Below are 17,372 nucleotides of genomic sequence, written 5' to 3'. Positions count from 1 at the left end.
GGATATACATACAGCCATACATGCAGACAGGTATTTATTTTAGGCCTTGCAGGCAGGCAGTTACATCAAGCATTTGCAAGGATTCTTTAACTATTAGCACATAAGAATGTAGACGTTTTGCACCGACTGTGCTTCGCTCACATACACACGAACTCACACATACATATGTATGTATATGTGAAAGGGTACGAAATTTGTGCCTGTGTGTGTATGGCCACTCATGGTTCAAAGTGCGCTGCCTATATCTGTTGCAATACAAATACAATGCGAATAATACACAGTTAAGCGGGTCAAAGGGCATGTGCTGTTTGTTAAGCTTGGCTGGTGGGTGTGGCGTACTGTGTTGGGGTGTGGTATGTTGAGGTGAATTAGTGGGGGTGTTGAGTGTTTTTGTTACTTAAGCAAAATGACATAAGAAAACAGTTTTAGATTTGTTGCTTTGCTTTCATTGCTACTTTGTTGTTCATTTTGCTGTTGTTGTTGTTGCTTCTATGCTTATCTTGACATTGTGCTGCTACGTAAACATTGCATTGAATAATGGCTTTGCATAATGCTTTTGAAATGTTAATTTCTATTTTTCAAGACTGTAAGTTCAATTTTGTGAAAGCTTTGATTGTCGAGAATTTTCGGAAATAAATAATGTATATTTTTATTACAAAACTGTATACATACATGTACAATATGTATGTATGTATATGGAATGTTAAATTTAAGATAGGACAGTGGTTTGAGGCGAGTGATTTTGAATGTTGGCTTTAATATGGAGTTCACTTGGTATATTTTGGGGCATTTTGGGAGTAATCCAGAAATTTTTGGAGTTATTAATAAGTTCGCTTGGAATATTTTAGAAAATTTTCGGAATAATTCCGAAATATATAGTTCTATAAAAGTTTAAAAGTTTTCGGAGTAATTCGGAAACTATGAAATTTCTTTGGAAAGCTCTTTGTAGTCTTTTAGGGATTTCTCAGAGTAATTAAGAAATATTGAAATTTTTTTTAGAAGTGGGATTGGAATATTTAGGAAAATTTTTGGAAGAATTCGGAAACTATAAAATTTCTTTGGAAAGCTCGTCTGAAATATTTTAAGGATTTTTCGGAACAATTCGGAAATAAAGAAAGTTCTTTGGAAAAAGTACTTGAGTTATTTTAAAAAAATTTCGGAAATATTCCGAAATATTAAAAATCCTTGGAAAGTTTACTAATATTTTGGGTACTTTTCAGAGTAATAATGAAATGGATAGAGTTTTTATTAGAAAGTTCCCTTGGAATATGTTAAGAATTTTTCGGAGTAATACGAAAACTGTAAAATTGCTTTGGAAAGCTCGTTTGGAATGTTTAAGGGGATTTTCGGAGTAATTCGGAAACATCAATTTTTTCGAAATTTTGTTTGCAATACTTTAGGAATTTTTCGGAGTAATGCAGAAATATTGAAAGTTCATTACTTGGAATATTTGAGAAAATTTTCGGAATAATTCGGAAATATTTAAAGCGTCTTGGAAATTTGAAGTATTTTTGCTTAATATTAAACATAAAACACTGTTCTTATTTCAACGCGCTCCACTTTCCTTTTCCATTCAATTTTAGAAATCATAAAATAGAGATGGTCGCAGAGATATTGTAAGTTACGAAGAGTTTTCCAAATAGTAGTGACACTGACCTTTTGATAACATATGAGAAAATACTTGAATGCCCAGTATTTCTGCATAATTCTTTTAGAAGTGGAGATTGTTTAAGTGTTTTATCGATTTTTTAATGTTGGTTTAATCACGCAATAAGGCTGAGACATTTATAAGTGGATCTTTTAGAAGACCAGGGTATTAAATAGTCAAACTAACAATGTGAAGAGCGTAAAGATAGAGCAAATAGAGGCTTTGATTAGCCGAAAATATGTTATGATGCTTGTTATTGTTTCCATGCATTGAAAAGCCTTGTAAAACTGAAGCTTAAATGAAATTATTGGTATGAAGTATCTGCAATCGTTGAGGTGTAGAGCAAGCGCTGATAAGTTGAATTACTTTTCCAGAAGACTAACCAAATAAGAAGTGTAGTTTGAAAGAATATTTTATAAATTTTTATAAGACGTTGTAGATCGGTTCACTGTCCTAGCAGTGCAAAACGGGTATGCAAATCCATGTACATCGAGCAGCAGATAACGACAGATAGCGGAAAGAAAAAAGTTAGAGTTAATTCCAAAAATATACGAATATCACAATTTTTACCAAGGCAAAAGAGACTACAAAACCGAAAAGAACTTTCATATATATTATATGCGATCAAGAACTATCAATTCAGCGGCGTTCGAAAATCATCATTATCAGTTTCGTATTTTACTGTTACAGATTCTGTTGTGATTTTATTCAGCTCAGACCAGACGTAAGTAGCCTGCAACAAATTTCAATTTCTCCTTCGATTTTGCCAATATTTCTAATTAAAAATTATCATCTCACTCACCTCCTTCATCGGTCATGACCAGTATGGTGGTTTCCGGCCCCAAGCCTTCCGGATTGAACACTTGCACGGTGACTTTGTACTGCGTATATGTCTCCAGATTTGTAATTTCATGACTCTGCAATGGAAACAAGATAAATTGCAAGTTGGCAAAACATTCAAAAAAATTACAAAACACATCATTAAAATTATGTGCCACAAAATGTGAGATATTTTCGAGCAAATTACAACTAATTACTCGCACAACCAACGTTTCAAAGCCCTGGCGTGATTACGTACAGCCCATTACAAATGCTCCGAGCCCAAAGAGCAAATGCTGTTGCTTGGCTACTTTCATGCTGCTGAATTAAGGATATGCGTGTAAGCTTTAATTTTGCTGCCGACGCAACAAGCATTTTCCGTTATGCATGCACACAACTACACACACATATATAAGTGCAATGTAGGTACTGATGTTAGAAAGGTACACCGGCAACTGGTGCAGACTAAATGAGAAAACCCGAATTTTAACTGGCCAACCATAAAGTACGTAAGCTCATTTGGTTAAGCAGCTCATTCAGAGACAAAGTGCGGACTTAAACCTAAAATGCACACACACGCACACTTACACACTTACATGGAAACTAAATAGAGGTAAACAGTGTGTGGACGCCACCACCGATCTGCATTAACACTGTTGTGCGCCGAAAAATATAAACTAAAATTTTACTCGCTTCGGCTGTGGTTTTAGTGTGTGTGTGCTTTGCCTGTTCTCAATGTTGTTGTGGGTGCACACACTTAAACACACACCAACACACATACTTAGCAGTGTGTGAAATAGTTAGACAATTTCAATTTATGCGACTAGCTGGTAAATTAAATTCGTTAAAATGTGTCTAAAACGTTGGCTGTAGCCGCTAAAATGCGAGGAAAAATTAGTATGGTATATAAAGAAGGAAACCACACGTCTATTGACACGCTAATGCAGCGAAGCCCATGCTATATTTTTATAGTTGTGTGTGTTTGCGTTTAGTACGGCAAATACACCAGCTTAAGTGGTGCTAACACTCTTGAAAATTAAAATTAAATTTAGCTGAAAACGGTGGTGTTGTTGCCCGAAAGTATGCAGGTAATGCTGAATTTGTTTTGAAATTATTTTGAATTTTGTTTTTGTTTGTTTTGTGTGAGAAAATTTTCGCTGTAGCCAGTATTCAGTTTGTAATCATTATCATGGTAGTTATTGTAAATTAATTAGTATTTATTAACATTACTTATTTAATTTGCAATGAACATAAAACTGTAGTGATTATTTTTTTGTAATCATTACATAGCAATTATTGTTAAGTAATGATTATTTTTTACCATTACTTATTTAATTCAAAATAAATTTAACACTTAAATAGTTATTTATTAATCAGTATTGCATAGTAATTATTGCAAAACATCGATTACTTATAACCATTACTTAATAAGTTTTAAATAAATTTAACACTGCAGTGTATTTTTTAATCAGTATTTGTAATCATTACATAGTAATTATGGGCAAGTAATGTTTATGCATTACCATTACTTAATTAGTTGAAATAAATATAATGTTTTAGTGACGATTTATTAATCCGTAATTGTAAAGATTACATAGTATTTTTTTTGGGTTATTGGAAAGTAATGATTATCTATTACCTTTGCATATTTAATGAACTTAACACTGTAGTGATGATTTCTTAATTAGTATTTGTAATCATTACCTAGCAACTATTATAAAGTAATGATTATTTATTACGATTTTTTATTTAACTTTAAATAGTTATAACACTGTAATAATTAATTATTAATCAGTATAATTATCATTACATGACAATTATTTTAAAGTAATAATTACATATTACCATTATTTATTAAATTAACGTATCGTAATTATTATTATTGTAAAGTAATGATTACTTATTACCATTACTAATGTAATTAAAAAATTTAATTGTCATAATATTTTTGCAAAGTAAGTAAAATTTTACGCAATGAAGTTTAAGTAAGTATAAAAAATTAGAGCTTATTTAATAAATATTAAAATTTTCATTAAAGTAATCACTACTCAGTAATAAGAAAACACACTACTTTTTTGTTATAATTACTTTGAACTGAATACGGATTATTAACTAATACTTTTAAGCAGTAGTCAGCAAGTATTAATCAATGAAAATACTAAATACACATAATTAACGGTTTATCAGACATTACTGCTGAGTAATTAATATTAATTACTTATACATGTGAGATATAGTAATATCAACTAATGTTTAGTTATTATACATTTTAATAAAAAGCAATTCTTAAATGTCACTTCTGAGATATATTAATGTTAAGTAATTGCATACTGGTATTTATTAGGTAATTTAGTCACCACTGGTAATGATTACCAAGCAATTGCAGCGCAAAATCAAAACCAGAAAATAATCAGTAGTATTTAGGTATCTTACTTCTGTTTATAATGGTGAAAAAAATAAAATATTTTTGCGAAAAGTAATCATTGTCGACTATTTAATAATCACTACTTTAATTACTCTTTGAATATATGTATATGATGATTACTTTTAGTAAAAACCATTTTAATTTTTTCATAATTGAAATTCGTTTGTCTTATTTTATTAGTAATTTATTAATTTAATTAGAAAAGTAATTACTACAAAGGAATATGTAGTAAGTAGGAATTTATTAGCTATTCAAGAATTGTATTTATTAATCATACATATTTACCAACTGGTAAAAATAACGATTATGTACATATGCATATTCGGAGCCCAATTCTTAAGTTACTTAATGATAATTAATAAATAGTTATTATTTAGTGAGTGGATTAACTAGTGAATAAAGAACTTTAAATTAAGAACCATGTTATTAATATCTCATATCCATATACCCTATATGGGTGTCTTAATATCTTTGCACGTAACTAACCTTTGAGATTTGTCAGAGCGCCATACCAATGGCTAAGCCGTAGTTCCTGTGCATATTTACAGCCTTCCATAAAAGTATTTCCAACTCATATCTGCCAGTTTTTGGCGAAATTTTTGCTGGTGCCATAACCTTCTTGTAACCTGAATACCTTTACTATTTATTCGCTAATAAATGTGGCGTTATCTAAATCGTTGCGCTATCTTGCTATATTCGCATATTTTAATTGGAAAATCCTAACGGCTGCGAACACAATATTTTTCTGCACATGTATGGATATAGGTGAACACACACACACACGCTCATATGGTTTATGGGAGGTGCTATCGCGAGGGGGGCATTGTCTGATTTTTCGCCGAATATTCGTTATTTTTGTTTCCGAAAACTGCACTTCATATTAGAGATTTGCAACTTTTTGATAACTCGTTATTTATTTGGACAAACTAGTGCATATGCGCGTGTGTGTGTGTATGATTTTTATGTTGCGCAAAAATATAGAATTTTTCAGAGAACAAAACGCGCCTTCGATGTTAACTATCGCCTCTATAGTTGTAACGATATGTATGCGAGGCGGTATGCATGTGTGTGTGTGTGACAAAGTCATGGTATGCCGTGCACTAACACACTCTCGCAGTCTCACACATGCAGCAGACATTATTAAAAAACAGTTTCACAGCCGGAAAATATGCAATGGAACGTGATAGTAGTTTAGTGCGGCTGCACAATCTTGTAGATACATATAGTCAAGGTGGCAGTTTTGGGCTTTCGTTGCACACAGACACACGAATGTGCGCCACTTTTGCGCTTGTGTTTTTGTCGTTTGTGGGCTGTGTGCGCGAGCGCGCGTTTGTCTGCTGTGGAGCGTGAGTCACAAGCCAGCAAAATGTTGCGATAAAAAATTGAAGTTGCACGTTTTCGCCTCGCAGGGTAATATTTCAGCATCAAAGTGTTATGCAAATAAAAGGCGAATAGTTGCAAAAAACGACAAAATGTTGGAAAATAAAGTCAAAATAAAAAAAGAATACAAATTTTGTAGTAAAAATGCGCACAAATGCGCAAGGGCACAAACAATCAAAGTGCATGCGGAAGCGTGTGTAAAAAAGTAGTACTTTATAAAATAAAAGCGGCTGCCGGCAATAAAAGCAGGCAAAGCGCAGCAAATGGCAAAATGAAAAGCGTGCGCTAAAGGCGCGATGAGTGTGCGCTTTTACGAAAAATATGCACTTGGGAGCGCTAAGCGGCGCCTGCACGCAGACGAAGACGCGCGGTCGGCAGCGGTGATGTGTATTGGCGCAAAGGCGCCTCGTTACCCTCAGCCGCGCTGCTGACAGTGCATCCTTCTTCAGCTTTGGTTGGCGCTGCTTATCCGGCGCGCGTCGCCGCTATGAGCTGACAACCCCCCGCTCCGCTGCTACTGGTACGTGAGTATAATCGCTGATAATTTTCGGGATATATTGTAAGTGCGATAAGTTTGCAATTGCACTGGCAGCAAGGCAGCAAATAAAGCGCAAAATATATATAAAGTGGAGTCGCGGAGGCAATAAAGCGTTCGGTTGCTAACAAAGCGCCTAACAGAGCGCATTAGTCTCCATGTGAGTGAGCTGTAGTATGAGCGGAAGGAGATGAGTTGGTGTTGCATTAAATTTAGAGCGTTTACGTTTGTTAACCGTGCTTTATGTGCTGATATTTAAATTGACTTGTAAATGCAAAAGCTGTAGCTGAGAGTTGCATGAACAGTTATACTTAAAGAAATGTACTGGTAATGGAAAAAAGAAGTGGCAGGTGGGTGAGTGCTTTATTTTACCTATTTCTTACAGGTAATTGCTCTGAAATTGTCAAAAAATGGCAGAAACCTGCAATACAAAATGTAAGGGAATCTATAGCATTTGCTAAGAACTTTTGGTGCTCCTTAGAACAGTTAACTTTTCTTGGCATAGTAATACATCGAAATTCGAAAATCCATTTTACTTTTGCCATTTAACTAACTTGTCATTAAGAGCACCGCCAGACTTACATATTATATTTCCAGTGTGAGTAGAGCCGAACCAATTTGTAGTGCTAGAAAAAAATCCCACCTTTCGTTGGACTAACAGAGTTCCGTAGTCAAGCAAATTGCATCTCATTGAAATATTTGACTTTAAAAATACGAATTACTGTATTGAACTGAGGCCAAATAATTACGCAGTGCCCAAAAAAAGTAATTAAAAGTACAATGGTCTGATGGAGTCAATGCCCGCTGAATGAGGCTGATAAATCGAGAAGATTGCAGGAAATGTCTACAGCAAGGCAACAGGTCAACAATGCAGCATCTCTTGTGCAGTTGTCCCGCATTATTTAGCTGACCTACCTGATTAACTCAGCTTAACCCGTTACCAATTAAAAAAATGTACTTAAAAATTTGGCATTCAAGAGATGCTTTAAAGAAAAGGTCTAATCGATGATTTTATAGTTAAAGAAAGTGATCAAGAGCCTTATAAATGAAAACTAAAGATCGGTAGTTGGTTTTCTCAAAAGAAAGTTGAATGGATTTTAAGTCCGTACAACTTTGATCAAACTCTACTTTTGGAATCCAGGTGTGGTTACAATATAATCTGATCAAATTTGACACGGATCGCTTTAACTTTTGTATTGATTATGTCTGCTTTATCAGATTTGCTAGTATTTCAGTGCCATAAAGCATTCAGTGCGGGTCGTGAGGTCATCGAATACTTGCGTCATGAAAGTTGTCCGACGATTATATCAAACAGTTAAAGATACAGTACTTGAATATCATCGTGTTGGCTTCAGAGCGATAGCACACGGTGTCCACATAACTTATGAATGAACTCAACATATCTTGGTTAATATTTTGAATATGAAACGCACTAAAAGACCTGAATATTTTACAAAAAGCGACGTCGAGTAGAGATCGCAAAGATATACTTGCTAACATAGCTGAGGACGTTACATTCAGCAAACTTATTATTACTAGGAATCAGTCCTGGGTTTATAATTACGACGTTTTTCAACAACTATGCGATTGGCGCTTCAAAAATGAACCAAAATCGAGAACAACACGTCAGAGTCCATGGAACATGGAATGAACACAGGATGAGACGGTAAATAAGGAATACAACTTGGCTTTAGAGGTTTTAACTACGTCAATTAGAAGTCATTCGTTGAAGGCACTAAGCGTCATTCTACAAGTATATGTATGTAAATTTGGAGTAAGCACGGTCATGTTAGTATTGGATCAAAAGAAGCCCGAAATCGTGGAAAAGACACGTGAAAAGAGGATCGACACTCACCACCTCTTCATCGATTTTAAAGCTGCTTTTGATAGAACGAAAAGGAGCCCCGCAAAACTACTTAATACGGTTATGTAAACTGAGGTTGAGCAACACCAAAAGCTCCGTCAGGATCGGGAATATACTCTCACTGCCGAAGGTTTCGGACAAGGCGACTCCCTTTCTGCGACTTCCTCAATCTAACGCTGGACAAAATACGGCACAATCTTTTAAAAGAGTGTACAGCTGCTGGCGTACCTCGATGATATCGATGAATTGGCATCAGCAACCGCGCCGTTGGTGCTGCTTTCTCCAGACTGGTTAAGGAAGCGAAGCAAATGGGTCTGGTAGTGAACGAGCTCAAGACGAAATATCTTCTGTCATTCATCATCCCGGTCCTGCTATATGGTGCAGAGGCATGGACGATGATAATATCTGAAGAGTTTGCGTTACGAGTTTTCGAGAGGGAGGTTCTGCTGAAGATGTATGGTCCTTTGCATTGGCAAGGGCGAGTACCGCAGTCGATGTTATGATGACCTGTACGAGATATACGACGACTCTGACATAGCTCAGCGAATCAAGAGACAGCGGCTTCGCTAGTTAGGTCATGTAGTGCGAATGAATGAAAACACTTCAGCTCTGAAAGTATTCGACGTAGTACCAGGCGGGGGAAGCAAAGAGAGAGGAAGACCTCCACTCCGCTGGAAAGACCAGTAGAGAAAGACTTGGCTACACTTGATATCTCGAATTGGCGCCAAATTCCGGAAAGAAGAAACGACAGGCGCGCTGTTGTTAACTTGGCTATAACAGCAGCGTTGTCTGCGCCAGTAAAAAAGAAGAAAACTCAATATAGCACTATTCAGCGAGTACCACTTACAGTTAACAGTTTTTATTTTCCGTGATGAAGAGTCTACTAGCAATATCATTACGAGTTGGTATTAAAGTCCACACCAAGATCAGTTGAATCTATTTACCCACGTGGTTCCGTATTTATATTCAAATATATTCCTCAAAATTATTTGGAGAATGCATTAAACTTCCGAAGACTTAAGAAAGCCTTGTGAATAATTTCAAAGAATGAAAAATAACAGGAAAAATTAAGCACAACTTCTTACTCAGAGCAAGAAATTGTTTCTAATTGGTTTATTTTGGGATATTTCTCCAAGGTAGGTAGGTTAGGTAGGGTAGATGTCTTATCCTACACCAAGGTCTCAAATCTACAAGAACTTATCCTTTTCGAGGGCAATTAAAGCCTGAGTGTAACTCTTTAAGTTCAGTTGAACACAGCGTGTTTATTTTCGACCCTCTTCCGGAGCCAATATTCATGAAATGTCTTTTTACGTTGTTCGATATTTTTGTTGCTGTTGCTTATTTTATCACGACTGCAATTGGATTTGCACGCGATTTCACGAGATACACGTAAATTACCTTTTAATATTAGGTACATGAGCCCGTTTAGCCATTTGTAGGCGCTTAGCGCGGCATTTAACTTAGTTGTCAACATAAATGCCAAAAAAGCAAAAACAAAAACAAAACAAACAACAAAAACACCAAAAGCGCCAGGCCTTAATGCCGAAACAACAATGGCATAAATCCACAGCAATCCGCGACGGCAAATCCAAACTAAACTACAAAACAATAGCTACAACAATAACAGTAACAACGCCAACAGCAAGTGTTGAGAACAATTCAAATTGCCACAACAACACTGCAACTGTCGGAGCAATAAGAGCAAACAGCTTTGTACAGCCCATGAGCTAGCGAATCAACGAACGACGCCGGAAATTGTAAGTAAAACTTTTTAGGCTTTGAATTTTGGGGGCCAAATGGCAAAGCGAGCTAACTGCACACATACAAACTTACAAATAGACACACCGACAGACTCACAAGGTGAAAGTACAATGTGGCGCAACTAAATTTGTGTGAGACAGGTGGTGTGAGTGAGCTGAGAATGGCAGTGACACTATCGTTTTTGGCTAACTACAGTTTCAGGCCTTCGGTGTTGGCCGTCGGACGGAAATTGTGGCTGCGACGACCGTGTCAGCTGTGAATTTCATGTTAATATGTATACAGATTTCTAACGTGGGTGTGAAGGTGATGGGTTTTGCGCTTAGGTTTAGTAACCACATCATCAAATGGATGTATCACAATCTCCCGATAAGAGCTGAGAGTGATATTGGCTTCCATGATTTTCGGTTTAGATTCGCGTTGTCTTTCGCTATAACATCGGTGGATCAGTAGAATAAGAGAACTGGAGTGTTGCATATTTACTTTCGTGGTGTTTAGAAAGTATCCTGAAAGTAAAGTATCCTAAGTAGGCCAATTAAAGAACAAAAAGCGTCGGAAGTGATCAGACTAAGTAGACAATTGAGAAGTAAAGTCCTCTCTCGACCAACAAAAACAAAACTTTATAAGTCACTTATTATTCCCGTCTTTATATATGGTTCAGAAGCATGGATGATGACAACATCTGATGATTCGATGTTGCGAGTTTTCGAGAAAAGAGCTCTGCGAAAGATTTATGGTCCTTTGCGCGTTGACCACGGCGAATATCCCATTCGATGGAACGGTGAGCCGTATGAGATATACGACAATATTGACATAGTTCGGCGAATTAAAAGACTGCGGCTACGCTGGCTAGGTCATGTCGTCCAAATCGTCGAAACACTCCAACTCTGAAAGAATTAGACCCAGTACCCGCCGGGGGAAGCAGAGGAAGGAGAAGACTTCCACTCCATTATAAAGACCAACAGGATTAGGACCTGGATTCGCTTGGAATCTTCAATTGGCGCCACGTAGCGAAAAGAAGAAACGACTGGCGCGCTGTTGTTAACGCCAGTAAAGAAGAAAAAGATCTGACAGCTAACTTCTTAGTAAATTATTTACTTCTCAATAAACACTCGACGTTTGTATATATAAAATTTAGAAGATTTGAAGGAACCTTGCTGTCCAACCAGAAGTAATTAAATATGTCCAAGTCTCGATAAAAGAGAGTAAGACAGGACTGTAGACTTGAAGGGACGCAAGAAAATACTATAGAATCATCTTACACTTTGGGTTTGGGACTTTGAATAACTTGGCTCTGTAACACACCCGAATGGGTTAGTTAGCTTGCTGGGTATAAGACATCGAGGCAAGGTCTTGCTGGTCAATTGCCGCCAGGTAGGTAGAGTTGAAAAAGTTTTGTTCGGAACAAGGGGATGCACCGGTGGAGGTATGCCTTGTTCGCGCTTTTAGTTGGCTGTCACATATTTACACGACGACGGCTACGGAGCCAACGGTGACACCGACAATGACAATCAAATGAAAATAAATGACATTCACGGCTGACAACACGGCCCTACCGTCTGTCGGCTTGCAAGTGCCGGCGGCACAGGTGATAAACGAGCCAATGTGACGAGATGTGAGCGGTGATACACGCGCGCATTTGCGTTGTCGGCAATTCTGCAGCCACAATAAAGCGCAACGCCTCCAAACACAAATGCTACGCAAACATTTGTTCGGTCGTCGGTCGTCGCTCGTTGGTTGTGTGTTTTATGAGAAAAGCAACAACCTAACCTAAGGTTGACATTTAGCGGTTGAATGATAGGCCTCTTTAGCGCGTTGAGCGCAGCGTTGCATAGCCTACACCATTTGGTTACGTCAAATAAATTTCATGAAGCTCTCTTCGGTTTAATCCAATTTTGTTCCTTTTGTCAATATTCGAACCATATTCATGGGGAATTTTAGAAATTCCACTTACCTCGACGGTGCTGTCGCGTATGTAAATCTCTTTGGTGTCGTTGCGATCTCGTGGTCGATATGTTATGCGATAACCGAGAAATTCGCCGAGTATTGTGTCGGCTGGCGGTGGTTTCCACGATATATACACCGATGTGGACGAGGTATTGTGGGCGGTCGTTGGTATTGGTTTGCCAGTTGGAGCTGAAATGAAAAAAATGAAGTGGGTTTAGCCAATAATGAAATGACAATGGAGAGGAACTGGACATAATACTTAAAAAATAAGAAAACAGAGTATTTAGGCCAAAAAAGAAATATTTCAGAAATAAAAAACAAAATCGATATGTCTACAAGATTTGAAATGAAATGCATACACAGTGAAAAATTGGAATACCCGATAATTAGAAACTCCTTTTTATGGTCAATAATCTGTCGCAACAGCACGTCTGCTGGAGCGACCGATTAATGATGTGGTTAACAAATTCTACTTTAATAGCAATGAACAAAACTCCTTTATTTTTACAGCAACATCAAAATAAAAGATATCTGTACAGAAAACATTTTAACTTTTTCATTAAAGCTTTTTTCCTTATCTGCTCAGTTTCGTATCAATTTTCGTATTCTTGGCATATTCCCTAAAATAATTTTGTATTCTTCGTGGCGTCGCTGTAGTTTTTCGTGTCGCACCTCCGAATTTGCACACGTCGGCAGAAGTGCGAGTGACTGACTTCCTGCTGCCTGCAATACTTTTTCATTTGCAATTTTTATCCATTGGCCTGTACCACTTTCCCTTACACGTGCTTTACCTTGGGAATGTATTGCGACGGTGAATGAATGCTTCATTTGGTTACCGCGAGCTCTTACTTTTCTTTTAGTGTGGGCGTGGTTGTTGGTAGAGTTTTCAAGTTGAAGCGCATTTTATGGTGCCACTCTCCCCACCCTTGCCCTATCAACTCATTTATGTATATGCCCGCATTTACTTGAAGCTCAAGATGCTTGATAGTTATTTTATTATATAAGCTTCATTTGGACTTGAGCTTGCTATAATGCTGTGCACGCTTCCCCTATCTCTTTCTCTTCCTCTTACAAGCATACATTTTAATGAAGAATTTTCTTTTGCTTATAGGTGCGCCGCGTGAAGGAGTTTCTTAAAAGTGTTTGTGAAGTGGTTTTCGTTCAGATACTTTGTGTAGTTGAGGAAGGGAGAGACTTTGATAGAATATCTCTACAGGGACTCTCTCATAATTTTTTTGCACTAAATTCGATTAGTGGGAATATATGACACATCAAATCGCGAATAAATTTGGCAACAGCTGAGACCTTGGTATAAATAGTATTATATAATACAACATTGAGAACCTTTACGTACTTTTAGTTACCGCCTGAACTAAGTAATTATCCCTTATACAGAGTTTCAATCAACTGTCTTCCAAGACGCTCGTAGTGATCTGGATTTCAAATTGCACTAAACTCTGGTTGCCTCGACTGATTTCAACGGACCTTAAAGAAATTAATAATGCAAGTCAACTATGAGGTATGACAATGAAGTAATGAGTCTGATTCAATAAAAACCGTATATTTGAAAATTATTGTACAACTCTGCCATCCCCTTCAAAGTCGTCCTCTTGGGAAGCTATACAGCGATTCCAGCGCGTTTTCCATGCTTCGTAATATTTCTTGAAAGCTTCGACTGGGATGTCCGCAAGTACCCTCGCCACGGCCGCCTGGATGTCCGTAATCGACTCAAAATGGGTTCCTTTGACCACCGATTTTGTTTTAGGAAACAAAAAAAGTCACAGGTGACATGTCGGACGAATAAGGCGGTTGTTGCAACACGGCGATCCCTTTAGAGACCAAATACTGGGACACGCTGAGGGCCGTGCGGCACGGCGCGTTGTCGTGATGAGGGATCCAGTTACGAGCGATGTCTGGGCGCACCCTGTTGACTCGTTTTCGCAATCTTTCGAGTACTTGACAATAGTAGACTTGATTCACAGTTTTCCCCGGTGGAACGAATTCTTTGTAGACGATTCCAGGCTAGGCCATCAAAAAAGGCAATAATCATCGTATCAATGGAGAGGGGAGGGACACCGGAAAAAGAGAGAGGGAATTTCAAGATTCACAGATTTACCACAAGCGCGGCAATAAAATCAGTCTCATTACTTAATTGTCAAATCTCGTAGTGCTTATTTTTTCTAGAATCTCATCATCCTCCAAATAACATCTCCAATATTATTTAAGGTGATTATTTTGTTCTCAGATTGAAAAGAGTGAAAAGCATTTAATTCACCTCAACTCGTTTGCCAATAGGCCGCGGTGTTCTCGAATAGTTTCGTTTAAGAAAGCAATGGTAGGGCGATTTTTACCATTGAAAAGCAGTGCTTGACATCAGAGGGAGAGCAGAGAGAGAGAGATAGCAGAGAAGCTCAACCTGTTAACGCCATACAGATAGCAGAAAATCTTAATGTGATTTATAAGTAGATTGACTCTATACATTCTGGTTAAGGTTTTGGGTAGCTGAGTACCGTGCATTGATCAAACTCGTCATTATGGCAGACGAGACGTAACTTGAGGAATATGATGTTGAAACTTCAACAATTTAGCAAGCGCTACTCAAAAAATAAGCCGAAACGGAAATTAATAAAAATCACTGAAGGTAATTTCAACCGAGGCTTCTAAAAAATATTTGGAAAAATGCATTAAGTTTTGACTTTTATTAGTCTGAAGGAGCCTATTTTGAAGACGATAATAAATAATTGCATTAAAATATGTGAAAAAGTAGGCTTTGTTTCAGTCCGGATGAAGCTGGTTCAGATGTTTCAATATATTGTGTAGGAGCTCAGAGAGTTTGTGAAGTTTATTGTTTTTCGATACTCATCTTGTATCACCAAAATGGCATTTATAGGACCCAAACTCAATCAATACAATCCACAAAGGGGTTGAAGTGGAACACTAAGCACTTACACAAAGAGTTTTCTGGATTACTTCCTCTTGCATCGCACAGTGCTTCACTTAATATAAGTGTGTCCTGTTTGAGTTCGACGTTTGACTTCCCTACAAGGAGTCACGTTGATTGATTGATTGACCAAGCTGCTTTTTAGATCCATAAAGCAATTGAGAGAGGAAACTCAATATTTCCTGAAGGCAAAATTCAATTTGGTCACTAAGTATCAAATGATATTTCCAAGCAAGATGAACTTTTTTCCAAATTAAACTCGATACAAAGGCCAAACAAAGCAACACAGCGCACAATCGTATCAACATGTAAAGGAAGCGACGAGCGTGTGAATGCTTCTACTTCTTCTTCTTCTTTGTCGAAAGCGTGAGCACAAAAGCCGAAACTTTTTGGGAAAATATGTGTGTAATTTGCATCGTTTCTAATAAACGGAAGCTCATTTTGGCATATTCAACTGACACAAATGCTTGTGGCAAGTACCTAGCAGCACAACAACAGCAACAGCGCGCACCGACGTAAGAGCACACGGATTTGAGTGACAAACAGTGGCAATATTTGTGTGCTTGACTGCTTGACGTTGCGTGCATGAGGACACCGCCGGCATGCGTGCATATACATATGTGTGCGTGGGCGCGTGTGTGAGTGTGTGTCGGTGTGTCGGTGTGCGGCAACAATGAACACCTTAATTGTTGACAAAGTGGCAGCCGCAAAGAGCGTAAACGAACGTTTTGCTGGCAATTCAAGATGGTGGCAGACAACAGTATGCTGGTCGTGTGGGAGATAGTGAGTAGAGACAACAACAACAACAACAACAACCAAAATGTATAAGAACACTGCAAACACAAGCAGAATCAAACAACCGTTATTTCGCCGCCAGGTGAGGAGTCGTTTTTGGAATTAGATGGCTACACAAGCATGTGTGGCATGTATGTGCGTTTGAGTGTGTGTGCGTGTGTGGTGCCACTAAATACCACAAGATTCTGTCACACACGCACACATCCACGAAATATTTCGACTTCTTGCAGCGCTTGTGTGCTGCTGTTGGAGGCGGCAAGCAACAGCTGAATACTTGCTGAGCTCCCAAAGCTTTGTTGTTGCCACTTCTGCCGCTTTTGTCACGACAGTTGAGCCTGTCACACGCTAATGACGCTTCAATGCTCTTGCTTTAGTGTTTGCGGCCATTATTGCTGCTGCTGTCATAATTGTTGTAGTTGTTGTGATCATTGTTGTAGTTGTTGCTATTATTGTTGTGGCATGTGGACAACTTACTGGCGAGTGACTTCGATTGCAGCTGCAATATATTGTTGTAGCTTTACTATTGCCTCGAGTTGCTAGGCGAGTGAGTTGTCATTTTAGTGTATACAAACACACATACACTCACATGAAGGCACACATGAAGGCACATGTGTATTTGCTGCGCATTGCAGCATACTCCATTGAATCATAACATTTCGCTTTATGTTCGCCAATTCGCTGCGTTCGCAGGTGATAAATTTGCCCTTTTGTATACAAACACACATACATGCACGAATATATATATATATATGTATATGTGTTGTGTGTGTGGCTTTTCAGCTACATTGTTAGCTTTTATTGTTGATTTTTGCCGCCAATTGACAGTTATTGCTGCCATCCATGACTGCATCGAGCATCAAGCTCCTTTGCACTTTTTCCGCATACTCGTAGGCATGTGTATATGTATGTATCTGTATATGTATAGTGTTACTTTCTTTTAAAACATATTCGTGTGTCTCTTTGTCGTTACTTGTTACTGTTAAATGTTTGGCTGCTCAATTAATGTCCCGGAGTCAACGAAATTGTCTTGCTGTCAAGCTTGTACAAACGATTCCCGAAATTATTTGCGAAGTCATGTTTTCATTGCATAGCGCTGAAAGCTAATTGCTTGTGCTTTCATGTAGCTCCGTAGTTTATGAAAATTTGCTACTACTTGTTCTGTTTCTAAATTTGCATAGGTAAAGAAGCGCTGGTGAACCTCTATCAGGCTTTTTGGGTAGGTGTTCCTCTACCTAATTCATTCTTAACAAGTTTGTGGTA

General features: G+C 37.8%; 1 protein-coding gene across 6 annotated transcripts in view; it reads right to left on the bottom strand.

The window, feature by feature from the left end:
- Nucleotides 1-17,372, bottom strand: part of LOC105222126 (tyrosine-protein phosphatase 99A) — a 508,627-nt gene that overhangs the window by 242,889 nt on the left and 248,366 nt on the right. For all 6 annotated transcript variants that reach the window (XM_049450359.1, XM_049450360.1, XM_049450355.1 and 3 more), the window contains exons 7-8: nt 12,384-12,565; nt 2,451-2,565 (exon numbers count right to left, since the gene is read on the bottom strand). In XM_049450359.1, coding sequence (XP_049306316.1) covers nt 2,451-2,565; nt 12,384-12,565 — 297 coding nt within the window. The remainder of the gene's footprint in view (nt 1-2,450; nt 2,566-12,383; nt 12,566-17,372) is intronic.

The sequence above is a fragment of the Bactrocera dorsalis genome, chromosome 2 (assembly GCF_023373825.1).
Source record: "Bactrocera dorsalis isolate Fly_Bdor chromosome 2, ASM2337382v1, whole genome shotgun sequence".
Taxonomy (NCBI): domain Eukaryota; kingdom Metazoa; phylum Arthropoda; class Insecta; order Diptera; family Tephritidae; genus Bactrocera; species Bactrocera dorsalis.
Note: the sequence above shows the minus strand (reverse complement) of the source record. Positions and strands in the feature narration are given on the sequence as shown.